This window comes from Chroicocephalus ridibundus, chromosome 9 (genome assembly GCF_963924245.1).
Source record: "Chroicocephalus ridibundus chromosome 9, bChrRid1.1, whole genome shotgun sequence".
Lineage (NCBI taxonomy): Eukaryota > Metazoa > Chordata > Aves > Charadriiformes > Laridae > Chroicocephalus > Chroicocephalus ridibundus.
Window position 1 is genome coordinate 30062798 of NC_086292.1, and position 14131 is coordinate 30076928.

The window sequence follows — 14131 nt, forward strand, 5'->3', positions numbered from 1 at the left end:
AAGACCTGATGTGCACTTCACTTGAATACGGATATTTTAATGTGGGAAGTCACAGACAGTGACAGAGAATATAAAATTAACAGTGTGCAATAAACTCCTTTAAGGCTTGTGGCTATAACACAAGTGTAGAGAGAGCAGGAATATGCTGTGAGAGTAGCACTTAATTTTGTTGGCAGCTGTTCTGCTGGCATTTGCCAGCTGCTGGCACATTTGTTCCCTTCTTTTTAACCAAGCAGAAAGCCAGTGCCTGTTTAACTCCAACATGATGGGTCTGTAATTACTTGCAATGCCTTTATAGCACCAGCTTTTAATCAGTCATTATTTTTCCAAAACATTCACATTTTGTGCTGGAAGTTTTCTGTTTTTTAACAAGTCTTTTACAACTTTGTATTTTTTGTTCTCTAAGACTGATTTGAGGCCTTCCTGAAGAATTATGTATCCACATTTACAACTCATGGGAAACAAACTACAGAATAAACAATAAACATCCAAACTTAGGAGATGATACTTGCTATGGAAGCAACTCTTTCTGAACACCAGAAATCCTGAATCCTTGCTTTGAGGAAAAAGGCACTGACTGAAGGACTAATCAAACCTCAGCAATTGTGTGCTACATTCAAGCAAACTAATTAAACTCGCTCATCTCTGGAAAATCATCCTGGCATGAATAGTCACAGGCTGCAAAATCTCACTATAACACACAATCTTATCAACAAATAATGCCAAACAAAGACAGCTGACTCATGGTATTTGGAATCAGAGGGTAAAAAGTCCTCTGAAGGCACCAAAAGAGTAAATAAAATTAAGATAGATAAAAAAAATTAATTTCTGTGATCCGCAGTTTTTGCAATATTTCACAACCTCTTGAAAAATCAAAGTTTTTGATTTAGATGAGAAAAAACTAAACCCTCTCGTTTTGCTCTGATGAGATGCATTTCAACACAAACAGATGTGCTGTTGCTCATTAAACCAACCCGGCACAAGGCCAACGCCAGCAAACCCAGTAGGAAAAGTACACCCTCATTCTCTTCCAGATCTGCGTTCTTTGAAACACATCCAGTTGCTCTGTGGAACCACCTCTGTTGCTTTAACCCAGTCAAGGACTCTGAACCACCAAATGAACTAATACCCAAAAATCTACCTCCTCTTCTGTGCACCTTACATGGCTGCCTTGTGGCCTCATTTTTCGTTGGTGTAAATTCCATTCATAATAAAATCGGTGAAGGAAGATACTTTGGAAGACAGAAACAGATAATAAACTGAGTGGTAAGAGGCTTATAAAAAATGAGAACAGCAAGTAGACAAAGAAAAGTAGTTCCAAATACCTAATATAGAGAGAAGGAGAAAAGCCAACACAGATCCAAAATGAGGATGGTGAGGTCAGGCAACCAGTTTTGGCTCTGTAAAGTATTTCTGTTGTTGCTTTCCTGCAAAACACTTCTGAACCAGTTCATCCACTTACGTGGGTACTCTGTCTCAGCAGAACTGAAACAACTAATTTCTTCCTTGAGTCGGACGAGTACTGGCCTTGAGGATCTGTCTGCACTGCCACAACCAAAAGATGACAGCATACCAAAAGATGACAGCATATGAACCGAACTATGGAAGGGGTAGAGGAGCAAGCCACTGCATCAGGGTTTGAGAAGAATGGTTGGAGAAAACAGAATTTGAGACTACACCCCAGCAGAAGGGAAGTGAGGACCACAGGATAAGTTTTTTGTGAAACAAGCTCCAGAAAGCGATGAAGATCAGGTGAGCATGCATGTGCAGCCATCCTGCTAGCAGCAGAGATACAAGCTGATCCTTGGGAAGCCCAGGATTACAGGGAGCTCCAGGGTGCTAACCCCACTGAAGAAAGATTCTGGGGGAAAGTATTTCTTTACAGGAAACAGACTCCATCTAGCAAACCTGAGTCTTCGAGAATTAGAATGTGCAATTCACAAAGGAAAGACTACAACATTTTTTAATAGTTTAGAGATGTTTTTTCATTCAGTTTACATGTATCCTACAACCCACAATCACCGTCAAAGGATGTGGACAGTAATCGTATCTATTTGTGTAACTGCAGCACCAGAAGGCTAGGATGTCTTGAGATCCCTGCCTGTTACCAAGAAATCCTTTCAGAAAGTACCCACTGATAGTCTGGCAACACCAGCTAGAAAATCCCTATTATGAGTAGAGATACAAAGTGATGTAAGTAAATAAATGTACTTCTTTAATAGAACCATGGAAATAAGCAGGGGTATAATGTGGTGAGTATGAATCCAACACAAGTAATCTATTAAGCCATTTGCAGATATCACAGCTCCCTGTTTTTTGGTGGGTTTTTTCCTAACCTTCACCTTAAATTTACTGCAGAGTGACTTTAACATCTGTTTGGATGATAATATTTTCTCCTATGGAAGTAGAAAAAATATTTTAAAATATTTAAGTCCAAGCTGTCTTCCAACTTAACAAACATAAAATGTTTTTTTGTGACAAGTAACATATTATGACCTGGAAAATAGCATTAAAAATATTTTGGGATATTTCAGTAGTCGTCTAAATGTCTCAATATCAATGACTTTTTTTTGGAATAAAGTTGAAAACTGTAACAGATTATCCCAATTTGGTCATTTGTTGTATCATGACTACAGCCTTTTCCAATGCATACCTTCAAAAATATTTTTGCAAAGAAATTCACCATTTGTTTCATTCTCTTACTGTGTCCATATGCAGCAAGCTAGAACATCTGAACTACCTGCATAAATTGTGAGAGGAGATAATACCATTCTTAAAAGAGATCTTTTTGTAAAAAAGACCCAACCCTGTGGATCTTCATTCCTGAAGAATATATCTTATTTTCTATATCTTACACCCAGTGACATTAAGAAGATTTCTGTGACAATAAATGGGTGAAACTAGTCCTGTCCTGTGCCTGTAGTGCTTCGGAGATTATTATCTCTTTTTGTAGTTTTCCAATTATAATTTGTAAGACCGTATCTTCCATGTTTCCTTGTCAATTCTAGGCAACTGACAAACAGCGCTAATCTAAACAAGATTTTTTTTTAGTTTGCTCAGTAGGAGCGGCATCTGTTATTTTTTTCCTTTTTTTTTTCTTTCCTTTCCTCTTAAAGTACACTGTGCTACGTTTATTCACAGGCAAATTACTGTTAAACTCTTGCTAACTCCAGTGACAGCATAAAAATACTTTGCAGTTCTGTATGTGGTGAAAGACTTTGGTTATACATACCTCTGAGAAGAAAACAGACAGGATGACCAGGCTGATCCAGTGAATCACTCCTGCAAACTGTGAAGCACTTGAAACTGCAATTAACACAATACAATGAAGCATCATTATAGTAGCAGAATGCAACTTACATTTAATATAATTAGTACTGGTACAACTTACATATAGGTGAAGCTTGCTTTCTTAAATTTTGTAATGGAAGTACCAGAAAGGGGATGGGATGTAAGGGGACACATAACTCCAGCCCTGCCACAGCAGCTGCTCACTGGAGCTTTTACAGATGAGTCCGCTGGTAAGCACTGACATACACATTTTAGGTCTTTGATGCTCTGTCACTGCTCCATGCTCTCACTCCATGCACTGCTTTAGTACGAGATGTGTGACTAAATCCTGTATACCTAAAAATCCAGTTAGAATTCTGTAAGGAAAGAGAATGCTCTGCTATATCCACATTATTCCTTGTATTCAGTCTTTGACAATTCAGCTCAGAAGATCAGTAATTATCTGGAACAGGTGCTTAAAAACTGGTGCTCAAACTAGGCTTCAAAACACATTTCTATCACCTAAATTAATAACCTAGATAGGTAGACTTTTGTACCAGCATGTGGCGTGAACAGCTAAGACTGACTCATAAGCCCGTTCCCCTCAGAGTCAAGTTTGACTTGAAAACCATAGTGAGAGAGGCAACAGAAGAACCAACGTCATCGTTAACTGTTAACAAGATCAAATCTTAAGATATTAATTTTACGGAGTTTATGAAATATCAGCAATTCTAATTTGTACTATAAACATACTGTGACTATTTTTATACAGTCTATTTCAGGAAATGTGACTGTCATGCACAGCTTGGTCTTTAAGCAAGTTTCTATGAGAACACTCAAGAAAGGAACAGTAAATGAAATAAAACTCCGGTTTAAGTAATCGGTTAGAACACACAATTTCTTTTACAAAAAGTTCTTTTCAGAAAGACAGTGGCCATTGAAATCATTCTATGAAAAGAAGTCTGTAAAGGGTAAGTTAAAATGGTAATTTATAAAACTGGATTCTACACACTAACTTCCCATATAGGTACTCTTCCTGCATGCAGATTGTTGAGGTAGTTACTCCCCTTTCAAAGTGGAATGACTTTGAACAAAAATCCTTTCAGGAACTGACTGGCAAGAACACTCAGGAAAACGTATCTGAATTCATTAAAAGTATGATTTTACAGAGTACTAAAGCCTTGCATGGACACTCACTGGCATTAAATCAGGCTTTCATTTGATTCAACCTATTTTGCTCATAAGTAAAATGAAATAAACTCAGACAAATGAGTTTGCTGCAAGATTACATAAGCAGCTCCAGGATATGGGTTGTCTTTACGAGCTTAAATGAATGTCTTGAAATCTGTAGGATTCCTTAATAATTAAGTTCAACTGAAATTCTGTGATCAGAGTTCCCTTAGTGGCTGACAAAACAAAGCAGAAATCTGAAAGGGCACAGTATCCAAACTGCTGGCAACTCCGACTCTGAAGGTCACATGCTCTCAAGTTTGGAATAAGGGAATGAAGAGAAAAAATTCTCTCTTTACTTCAGGGTATTTGTGAGTCTACTATCCCTATAGCAGACAGATTAAAATAGTCTGTTAGGTCTTGCAGCTTTAAAGAATTACCGTGTAGCAGCAAAGTTTAAGGCAATCGATGACAGTGTGCATAGAGATGCAAGGCTGAGGAAGAATTAACTAAGTCCCAAGAAGATATAGGGCATGCACTAAATAAAGCATCTTATTTTAAAATTAAAACTGATTAAGATGGGAAGGGGGGGGAAAGGGATGTAGGAAGAAATCAGGATACAAAGAAAACTGTTAGCATGGCTGCCACTGGAACTCACAGCTGAGGTTCATTTGGGGCTTGATGAGAGAGGGTTTGCTGTGGTGCAGCAGAGGAACTACTTAAAGATGATACAACTGGGCAAAATATAATACCTTTAGCTTTCCCAAGACATCATCTGTATAGGGTGGCATAAAGAACAAGAAATGGAAACCATTTGTAAACTATTTTTCAGACAGTTGTCGATTGACATACAAGGTTCCGGCTGCCCCTTAGTGGACAAAAAAGATACAGCGACCACGAATTTGGAAAGAAAATCAATTTGTGATGCTGCACTAACTGTGGCAGAGTGCTGGATGTGCTGCCAGACAGTGTGCAATTAAATTGCCAGTAAAACAGTAAATTTGAAAAAGCCTTCCAAGCAAGAAGCTTTTGTAAAAGAGCTGAATCACTAGCCCATAGACTGAATCTCAATATTCGCCACTTCCAAAACACTCCCTTGCAAAAGTGCAGTGAAAATCTACAAAAAAGGGAGAAGGGTCTTCTCCAAGAGGTGCTCATTCCTGCTCTATGGTGGTTCGAATACCTCACTGGGATTCAGTCTGAGGCAAAGGACCTAAGCTATTCAGCTTCTACTTTTATCTGGAACAGAATTTTACATGTGTTGAACTTGTAACCTTTTTTTCTCAAAATTGTAGCTAAAAGCCAAAAAGTTCTGCTTTATTTCACATTTTGCTTGTCTGGTGCTATGGGGAAGAAGTGAATGCAAATCCAGATGATTTTTAGTCATGAAGAAGATGGCTGAGTATAAAATGCAGAGCACAGCCAACCTCAATCTACCTCCTCCCTCTTTCCCCTTGCTTTCCCTATGCATTTTCCCTATGCATTTCTTCAAAATGCATACCCAGGAGGGGAGGGATGAAGAATACATCCTGACAAACCCTGAGTGGCCATTATAGAAGCTTGTATTACCAGCACTTGCTTTCGGTGGATGTTGTTCTTGATGATGATTTCCTGGCAGATACAGGCTATGCTGCTTCTGCAAGGAGCAGAGAGCAGATGCTCGCCGCATGGTTTGGGCAAGCCCTGAACCCCTTCTTACCGCGGCACTGCTGCACCACAACATGCATTCTCTTTGCACAGCTATGTGTGGACTCAGACAGGGCCCTGATCCAGCAACCAAACGGACAGGAGCGGAGCTTTTCAGCTTCACAGTTTTCAGGGAGGCCTGACACCTTTGACAGACACACCCACTGTAGTTGATTGCAGAAGGAGGGCAATACTAAGATAATTTCCTGAGCTGCTTTCCCCAAAACTACTGAAGAGGAAGAAGGGACAGCATGGTCTACATTTCTGAGGAGTGGGGGTTGGAACCTGCCATGACCCTCTTTTTTTGAAACAAGATGCAAGTGACTTAATATACATCTATTTCTGCACTTGCAAAACATCACAAGGTATTGAGATGTTATTTCATTAATGCATGTGAAGAGCTTTGAAGATAGGACTAAAAAAAGCTGATTATAGGACAGAGACCTATAACAAAAGACCTATTATATGTCCTCTGCTTTCTGGGGTTTCTAATTCTGGCATGAATATGTTTTGTGCTAAAACACCCTGAAAGGTCTTTGTCCTTTTCATGTGCATGACCTACACATTTACAAATGTGGTCTCCATCACTGACACTGACAGTTTTGTATATAGGAGAAGTGCACAGCACAACCAAAGACTGCACTAAAAGTATGAGAGGAAAATGATGCTCTCAAAATGTCACAGCCAAAGCAAATGCCAGCTTTTTTTCTTTTTTTAAAAAGGAGGCTTCCTAAGTAATTACAGTCTATAATGTGGATTAGCAGTTGTTATTATGAACAAAATTGGCAGTGATGTGCCGTAGCATATCCTAATGCATTGGTTGATTTCGTACAGAATAAGGGATCATTTAAAACTGTAATTACATTTTTGAAAAACATAATTATGGCGTAAAGGCTTTTTAAAACCTTAAGGTAAGGGACATACGTTCCTTATATGACAAGAAGTAATGGGCACAAACTTGAGCATAGGAAGTTCCACCTAAACATGAGGAGGAACTTCTTTACCCTGAGGGTGGCAGAGCCCTGGCACAGGCTGCCCAGAGAGGTGGTGGAGTCTCCAACTCTGGAGACATTCAAAACCCGCCTGGACGCGTTCCTGTGCAACCTGCTCTGGGTGACCCAGCTCTGGCAGGGGGGTTGGATTAGATGACCTCCAGAGGTCCCTTCCAATCCTATGATTCTATGACACAACGACGATACTTATACCAGCCCCAACAAGATAGCCTTTATCTGATTTAAAACAAATTAGAAGGTATTCAACTTAACAAAGGTAAGAAGCCTGATGGGTTGATGCATTAGCTAAAACACAAAGTAGCGACACAGAGTGGAATGGGTCCTTTCTCAGGTGCTGAGAAAATCCATAGAGGCAGGGGCAGCCTCTGAACGGTGAAATCACCTGGCTCAACCTAACACCTGTAGGTCATGTGCAAGGTGTAAGCTGCAGAGGTTTTAAGAGGACCACATACACTTGACACATAGAGGAGGAGTGATCTCTAAAATGAAGTCTTCTTTAGAAGATTCTTCAGAAAATAAATTATAAGAAAGCAGGTGCTTCCAGAGGAGAGTCTCCCAAACTGTGTTACATATCTAAGAGAAATCAACAGAAAGAGTTTTTCAAACTCTTCGGCTCTACAGGAAGTGACAATTCTCTAAATAAACAGAAAGATGTGGTACCTCAATAAATATCGTTGAAAGTTTCTTCCTCATTCAATTTTTAAGAACTTACACCCATTATTAGCATTCCTGACTTTTTTGAAAGCAGCAGACTTGTCCAAATTCTGGACTTCCTCATCCAAAATGGTAAATCACCAGAGACTACAGAAAATAACAACTGTAACGGAGCAGCCATGCTCAGAACAGTGTGTGCAGTATGGACAGACAGGGTCATAAATGATGGGCAATGGTGTGGAAAGACAGCTCAGTCACTTCTTCATCTTACAGGATTTATAAAACAGCTGCAATTATCAATAAAGTCCCCTAAAGTAATCTTAATACAATTACAATACCTAAATATTTATAGTGAAATCTAACTCCACTAATATCAATTGACAAAACACAAAAATCAAAGGACTTCTACAGACTAAAAAGGTCATTTGCTCAGTTTAAAGTTGCCATAGAAGATACCAGACAATGACTCTTTCACACTATGCATTCTTGCATTTATGGGATTTTCTGAATCCTGTCACCGCCATTTCAACGTATCTGAGATTCTACATGGATGCTAGAGGCTGCTCTTCAACATCTAGCATAGGGAAAAAGGCAGCTGGTATTTGTGTTCATGTCATCTTTGTATCATAAATGCAAAAGAGAAAAAAAAAAAGGAATGGAGGAAAAGAGCAGTAGAAAAAAGAAAAGGTGAATTAGGAAGTAAAACAACAGCAATAAAATTTCCATTGTGGAACCTGCGTAGAGTGAATTCAGATAAAGCAAAACTATGCAAGCTACTGTTTGACTCCCGGTATATTATCAAAGTGGAATCAGAATCTCTATCATTTCAGTGCATTACAAGATAGAAATCCATGATTTCAATTTCTACGCACCTCAGTAGAAGTAAATTAATAATAGAGATAGCACCAAATACCCTAGCAAGTTCATCACTTCTGTCTAGCCACATGCATGTGAAAAGTCTCAGAGATTAAATGAGGCACAAATGATCTTCCTTCCGTGTATACAGAGTGTGTCTGTAAAGGACAGACCTTTTCAAGTACTAATGACAATATGTGCAGATCTCTGCATATACACTCTGCTTGTATCCTTTGAAAATTTGTCCTATGCTGAATTTGGTCAGCAAAATAAGGAAGAGACTGATTTCACGATACCAGGGTTCCACAAAACCACTTTTTTTACCTAGCCTAGTAACCATTTAAATGGTAGGAAAAAAAAAAAATCCCCACCATCCCCCCACCTTGAAAAACCTCCCAGCAAGTCAAGCCTTTATTTCACCAAAATTTAAAAAAAAAAAAAAAAAAAAAAAAAAAAAATTGAAAAAATTCCTCCTACTCACACTGGAGAAGCTTTATATCTATTAGGAGTTCCAGAGTCAGAAGAATCACCACCAATACTACACAGGCTACCAGGAAACTGTTGAGACTTGCACTGAGCAAAAATACCTGCCACACAGCTGCTCGTCTCCCACAGCACGGTTTTAGCCAGTTAGATCTAAGGAAATAAAATCAAGAGGAAAAACAAGAAAAGAAAAGACGAAGAAGTGAAAAAGGAAGAGAGCTAAAGAGCAGTGAACTCAAAATGACAAGTTCTGCTGTTAAGAATACACTCAGCAATAATGTATAAAGACTTTGCAAAAGTTGCTTTTACCAAGTTTCTTTACCAAGAAAAACACTTTACAAAAAACTTCACCCTGGGGATCTTGTGTGTCTCTCCAACCCTCTGGAGCATACCCGTATTCAAGTGCCTTCCAATGCACTGAGTAATGCAACCCTAATTATCATACATACTTTTCTACTTTCCTCCTGTCTTACTATTTTTCATGTCCTTTCATTTTGACATACATGCTGCATTCGCTTATCTGTGATTACCAAGGCATAGCAGGACTCTGCTATAAGGTTAGAAGCCAATGATGTTTTTCAATAATTTCTCTACTATTGAATTTTATGGTCATGCAGCTTTACCCCTGTTCTGGTATGAGACAAATCAGACAAGAGCTGCCAAATTTGGTTTGCAACAACCAGTCCAGGATATAATGGAAAAGAGCAATAGGAATCTGGAAAACACTGAAGAATAAGCTCGGGGGCTCCATTGCTACACCTGCACTAGCAAATATACACGGCCTGGCAAAGTGTGAAGCAACTGGCCAAGGCTGCCTAGCTTGTCTATTTGTCTGATTCTCACCAACCTGTTTGTGGACCAGGCCAAAAAGGACTTTGCCAGAGTTTGGCGTAGCACAGTTTTGGGGACAGCATACACCAGAGCTAGTTTAGATGAGGTCACCTTGTTTTGGAGGAAAAAGAAGGTGTAGGCAAGATGAAGGAAGCTGTGAGGCCTCAGGCTACAAGGACCAGAACTCTGGAAGGAAGCTGATGAATCAGTAAATATTGCACTAGTATTGTGCTAATGCAGATACACATTTTTGAGTGGGTTGTTAAAAAAAAAATCATCTTTTTTTTCCTATTGAAAATATTTGTAATAGGAATAACATCCTGATACTTTTTTCCTCCAAAAATCCCCCAATAGTTTCACTTTGATACAGTATTGTATCATTTCTCATCACAGCATTTTGCAATGTTCTTGTACTGGCTCACCTCTGAAAGTTCTGATGGTTGCCTGACACTTGATATTTTCAAAACACTGTAAATACACATTAGCTAATAAAGAGCTGACATGATTTATTAACTAGAGTTTAAGAAACTGCAGGCATACAGAAGCATGGTGCAGTAAGCACTCTGCCTGCACCAAAATATCAATACACAGAAATCAATGGTATACAAGAAGATATCATGATACTGATCAATTCCAAATAAACAGCTCTAGACTCAATAACTCATGTTATAATCAAACACTTGGAAGAACATTGCAAAACATTCCCTGACATATCCATGCTCAAAAATGAGGGAGAAAGTGATGGTAAGCAGTGCTCAGAGACTTGACACTTTGAAGCAGCTTCTCAGAATTAAGCATATCAACTAAATACTTGTACTCAGATTGCCTGATTACCTGCCTGTAAAAGACCTCCTCAATTGACTCTTAAAACTTCAAAGAAGATTTGACATGTGTTACTATCAGGAACTTGCCCTTAGCTTAACTTGGTTATGGTTCGTGCCTGAATATAGGATGCACTAGACTTTAAATAGGCATTTTAAAAGATAAGGAAAAAAAGGCAGTGGGATCGGGCCTTTTTGCAAACTTGATCTTTTAATGGATTTTATTTTATATAATCTCAAAACAGGATAACTTGTCCTTACTGCAAATGCTATTTTGGGGTTTTTAGATCTTTCTAAAAAAATTGCTACGGAATGGCCCTGTTTAAACAAAATAGGTTTTAGTTCTATTCTCTTCCCACATATATCTTCCCTTTTCCAAAAAGACCCGTTTTGCCAGCATTTTCATACTGCAGGACAGTTTTCCCTCTTCCCTGTTCTCAGAATGATCAGTAGAGGGCCTAAGTACATTCCTTTAAAAGCTTTACGTAGTTGAGATTTTCAAATATACCAAATGTAACAGTAAGAATAAATCAACCGTGATACTCGGCACACGTTGCATACCACCATGATAACCATTACTCAAGACAATCATTACTTATAGAATGCTAAAGAATGTGGAGTTATTCTGCTGCTGCAGTACTAACATTCCACTGATTCCAAAAAGCTTCTGAACAAAACAAAACAATTTATGATTGGAAAAGCAATCAACATAAGAGGTTGAGTGCAGATCACCTGCATGTTTACATCTATATATTACTCTTAAAATATATAAACTGATTTCAAAGACACAATTGTTTAAAATTTAAGCACTGAAAAAACACCTCCAGTTTAATATCTTAATTTATTACACCAAGGTGCATTTGTTCAACACTTGTCCTGGGAATGTACAGTGATTAGCATCTTCCCATCACTGCCTTGCAGACCTCTTCCCAGACTTCCTCCAAGTCCTCTGAATCCAACGACTTTAACAATTAACTCTAAAAGGAGCGCTGGATGGTTTCTTTTCCGGGTGCTGCTTAACTAGCTCATTCCCTGCTACTTCTACACTCCTGTATAGTAGAGTCCTGACGTTGCCTTGGGTTGTTGTTTTTTGGGTTTTGGTTTTTTACTTCTTAGCTCTTATAAGGGATGGGCATAAATAATAAAAGGAACTACACTGCAGTTACAAATTATTTTAGATAAACATGTTAACCTGCTAACCATACTGACTCCTAATACACAAATCTCATCTCCTCCAACCCTGTAATCTGTTTTAGTAGAGTAGTATCTCTCCCTACTGATGTGTAAAGCACTCATCCACTCAACAGATGAGAAATCTGGCCTTTGAGAAAAACAAACTCCTGCCAGAATTAGTGTGGGTTTAAACTTACCTTCCAAATCCTGGCCATTTCCCCTGCAATACTGCAAAGCTACACTAAGTGTAAAGCTCAGATTAGAAACTCAGCTACACAGACATTTCAAAAAAACCCAAAAAGTTAACCTACACGGCTCATAAATTTATGAAGAGATTATATAACCATATACAAGTAAAACATCTTTTTCCCTCACTACAGACAAAAAAAAAAATGTATAAAAAAAGCGCCCTATTTTGTTCAGAGACCAAGTACAGCTTCTTTGGTGTCCTGACTCTGCTGTCTGGGGATGCCATGCACTATATGGACACAGTAAAATGTGACTTAGGATAACCTTACTTTGAACAGGCTCATTAGGTACCCCAGTTACTCCGTCTGTATAACAGAAATATTACTTACCTTTCTTACAATGCCTGGATGAAGTAAATAAATGTACTAGCATGGGAATTTCTTGGTTGATAGTGATACAGGGCTGTAAAGTTTTGTTATGAGACATTAAAATATATTTAGTGGAATTTTACCAGGGGAAATTCTTTTTAAAGATACTTTCACACATGGCTTTGTGGAAAACCAATCTGTCATCATCACTGCTAGTTTTATTAATAAACAGCTTGGAAAAAAGAACATAAGGCAAAACTGGGAAAGGTTTAACATATTTATTTGGTAAGGAACCACTACAAACAATTTGTTCAAGCTGTTAACAGCTGTCACTGTTTCTATTTTCTGGTCTTGCAAACAAATACTCCAAAATCTGCATTATACCTAACCCTGCCTTTTTTTCTTTTTGGCTAAACAGCAAGTGTTTGCATCTCACAAGATGGCTATGATCAGAAAACAGAAGGATGGATAAGATCCAAATCACACTCTGAAGGAGCAGAAAGGCCATAGTCAGGAAGTGACAGAAACACAGAAACGCTAAGTACCAATACAAAACCTGGCTGAGACAGAAGAGACAGCAGAGCCTCCCAGCAGGCTACAGGTAGCAGCTGGAGGCCTTGAGCAACTCCAAGGAACAGACAGAGCTCTGCACCCCTTACCTGGACTTTTACAAGCTTAGTTTAACTACAGAAGTTTAACTACTGAGAGAACCCTCAACCTTTTTTTTTTCCCCTAAAAGTTTTACTTTATCCCATAATATTTTAGGAGGACTGCTGCAAAACTCTGTTGCTCAAATGGCAAGAAAGATTCCCCAGTTTTCTGCCTAAAGTCACATATGGCCAGTTTATACATATTTGCTCTTGTGCCAATATTGTTCTTTAGCTTGATTAGTTCTTTTCCCTTGCTGGCATTTTGTCCGTGATGCATTTAGACACAGCAATGGCACACACTCATGTAATTTAATTGAAGCCCATGCGTTTTGTAAAATATACAGTTTCTATAACTGTCCTAGCAGTCCCTTCTGCATGTGAATATAAACAACTAGAGTGGTACATAATATTTTGGAACAGGTTTAATTACATGAATGCCTTTCAGCTCTATTTGAAGTACTTTATGCTTTCTAGGATCATTTGTGCCTTCTTTATAGGTGTATATCACAACTTTTGCTCACAGACATCCTGTGATTACCTGGTATATCACTCCTTTCATTAGAAAGTTGCCTATTAGGTTTTTCCTTATTATCACAGAATCACAGAACAGTTCGGGTTGGAAGGGACCTTAAAGATCATATAGTTCCAACCCCCCTGCCCTGGGCAGGGACACCTCCCACTATACCAGGCTGCTCAAAGCCTCATCCAGCCTGGCCTTTTTATGCTAAGATCTTTAGCATGATTAATCAACCTTTAAGAAACATAAGAACAGCCATACTCGGTCAGAACAAAGGCTGGGTTATCCTGTCTCCAACAGCGGTCATAAGCAGATGTCTCAAGATTAATAAGAACACAGCAAACATATAATACTTGCCCTTAAAACTCTCACAGCATCCAACTATTTTCAATTTGGTGATTTCCTGAGACATATGTGGTTTCTCAGATTCTACTTAGTAACCTTCAATGAA

At 38.6% G+C, this 14131-nt stretch overlaps 1 protein-coding gene across 1 annotated transcript in view; it reads right to left on the reverse strand.

Moving 5' to 3' along the window:
* The window catches only part of TMEM266 (transmembrane protein 266), a 64199-nt gene that overhangs the window by 38434 nt on the left and 11634 nt on the right, over positions 1-14131 (reverse strand). Inside the window, exons 5-6 of the mRNA XM_063347368.1 lie at positions 9130-9284; positions 3233-3306 (exon numbers count right to left, since the gene is read on the reverse strand). Coding sequence (XP_063203438.1) covers positions 3233-3306; positions 9130-9284 — 229 coding nt within the window. The remainder of the gene's footprint in view (positions 1-3232; positions 3307-9129; positions 9285-14131) is intronic.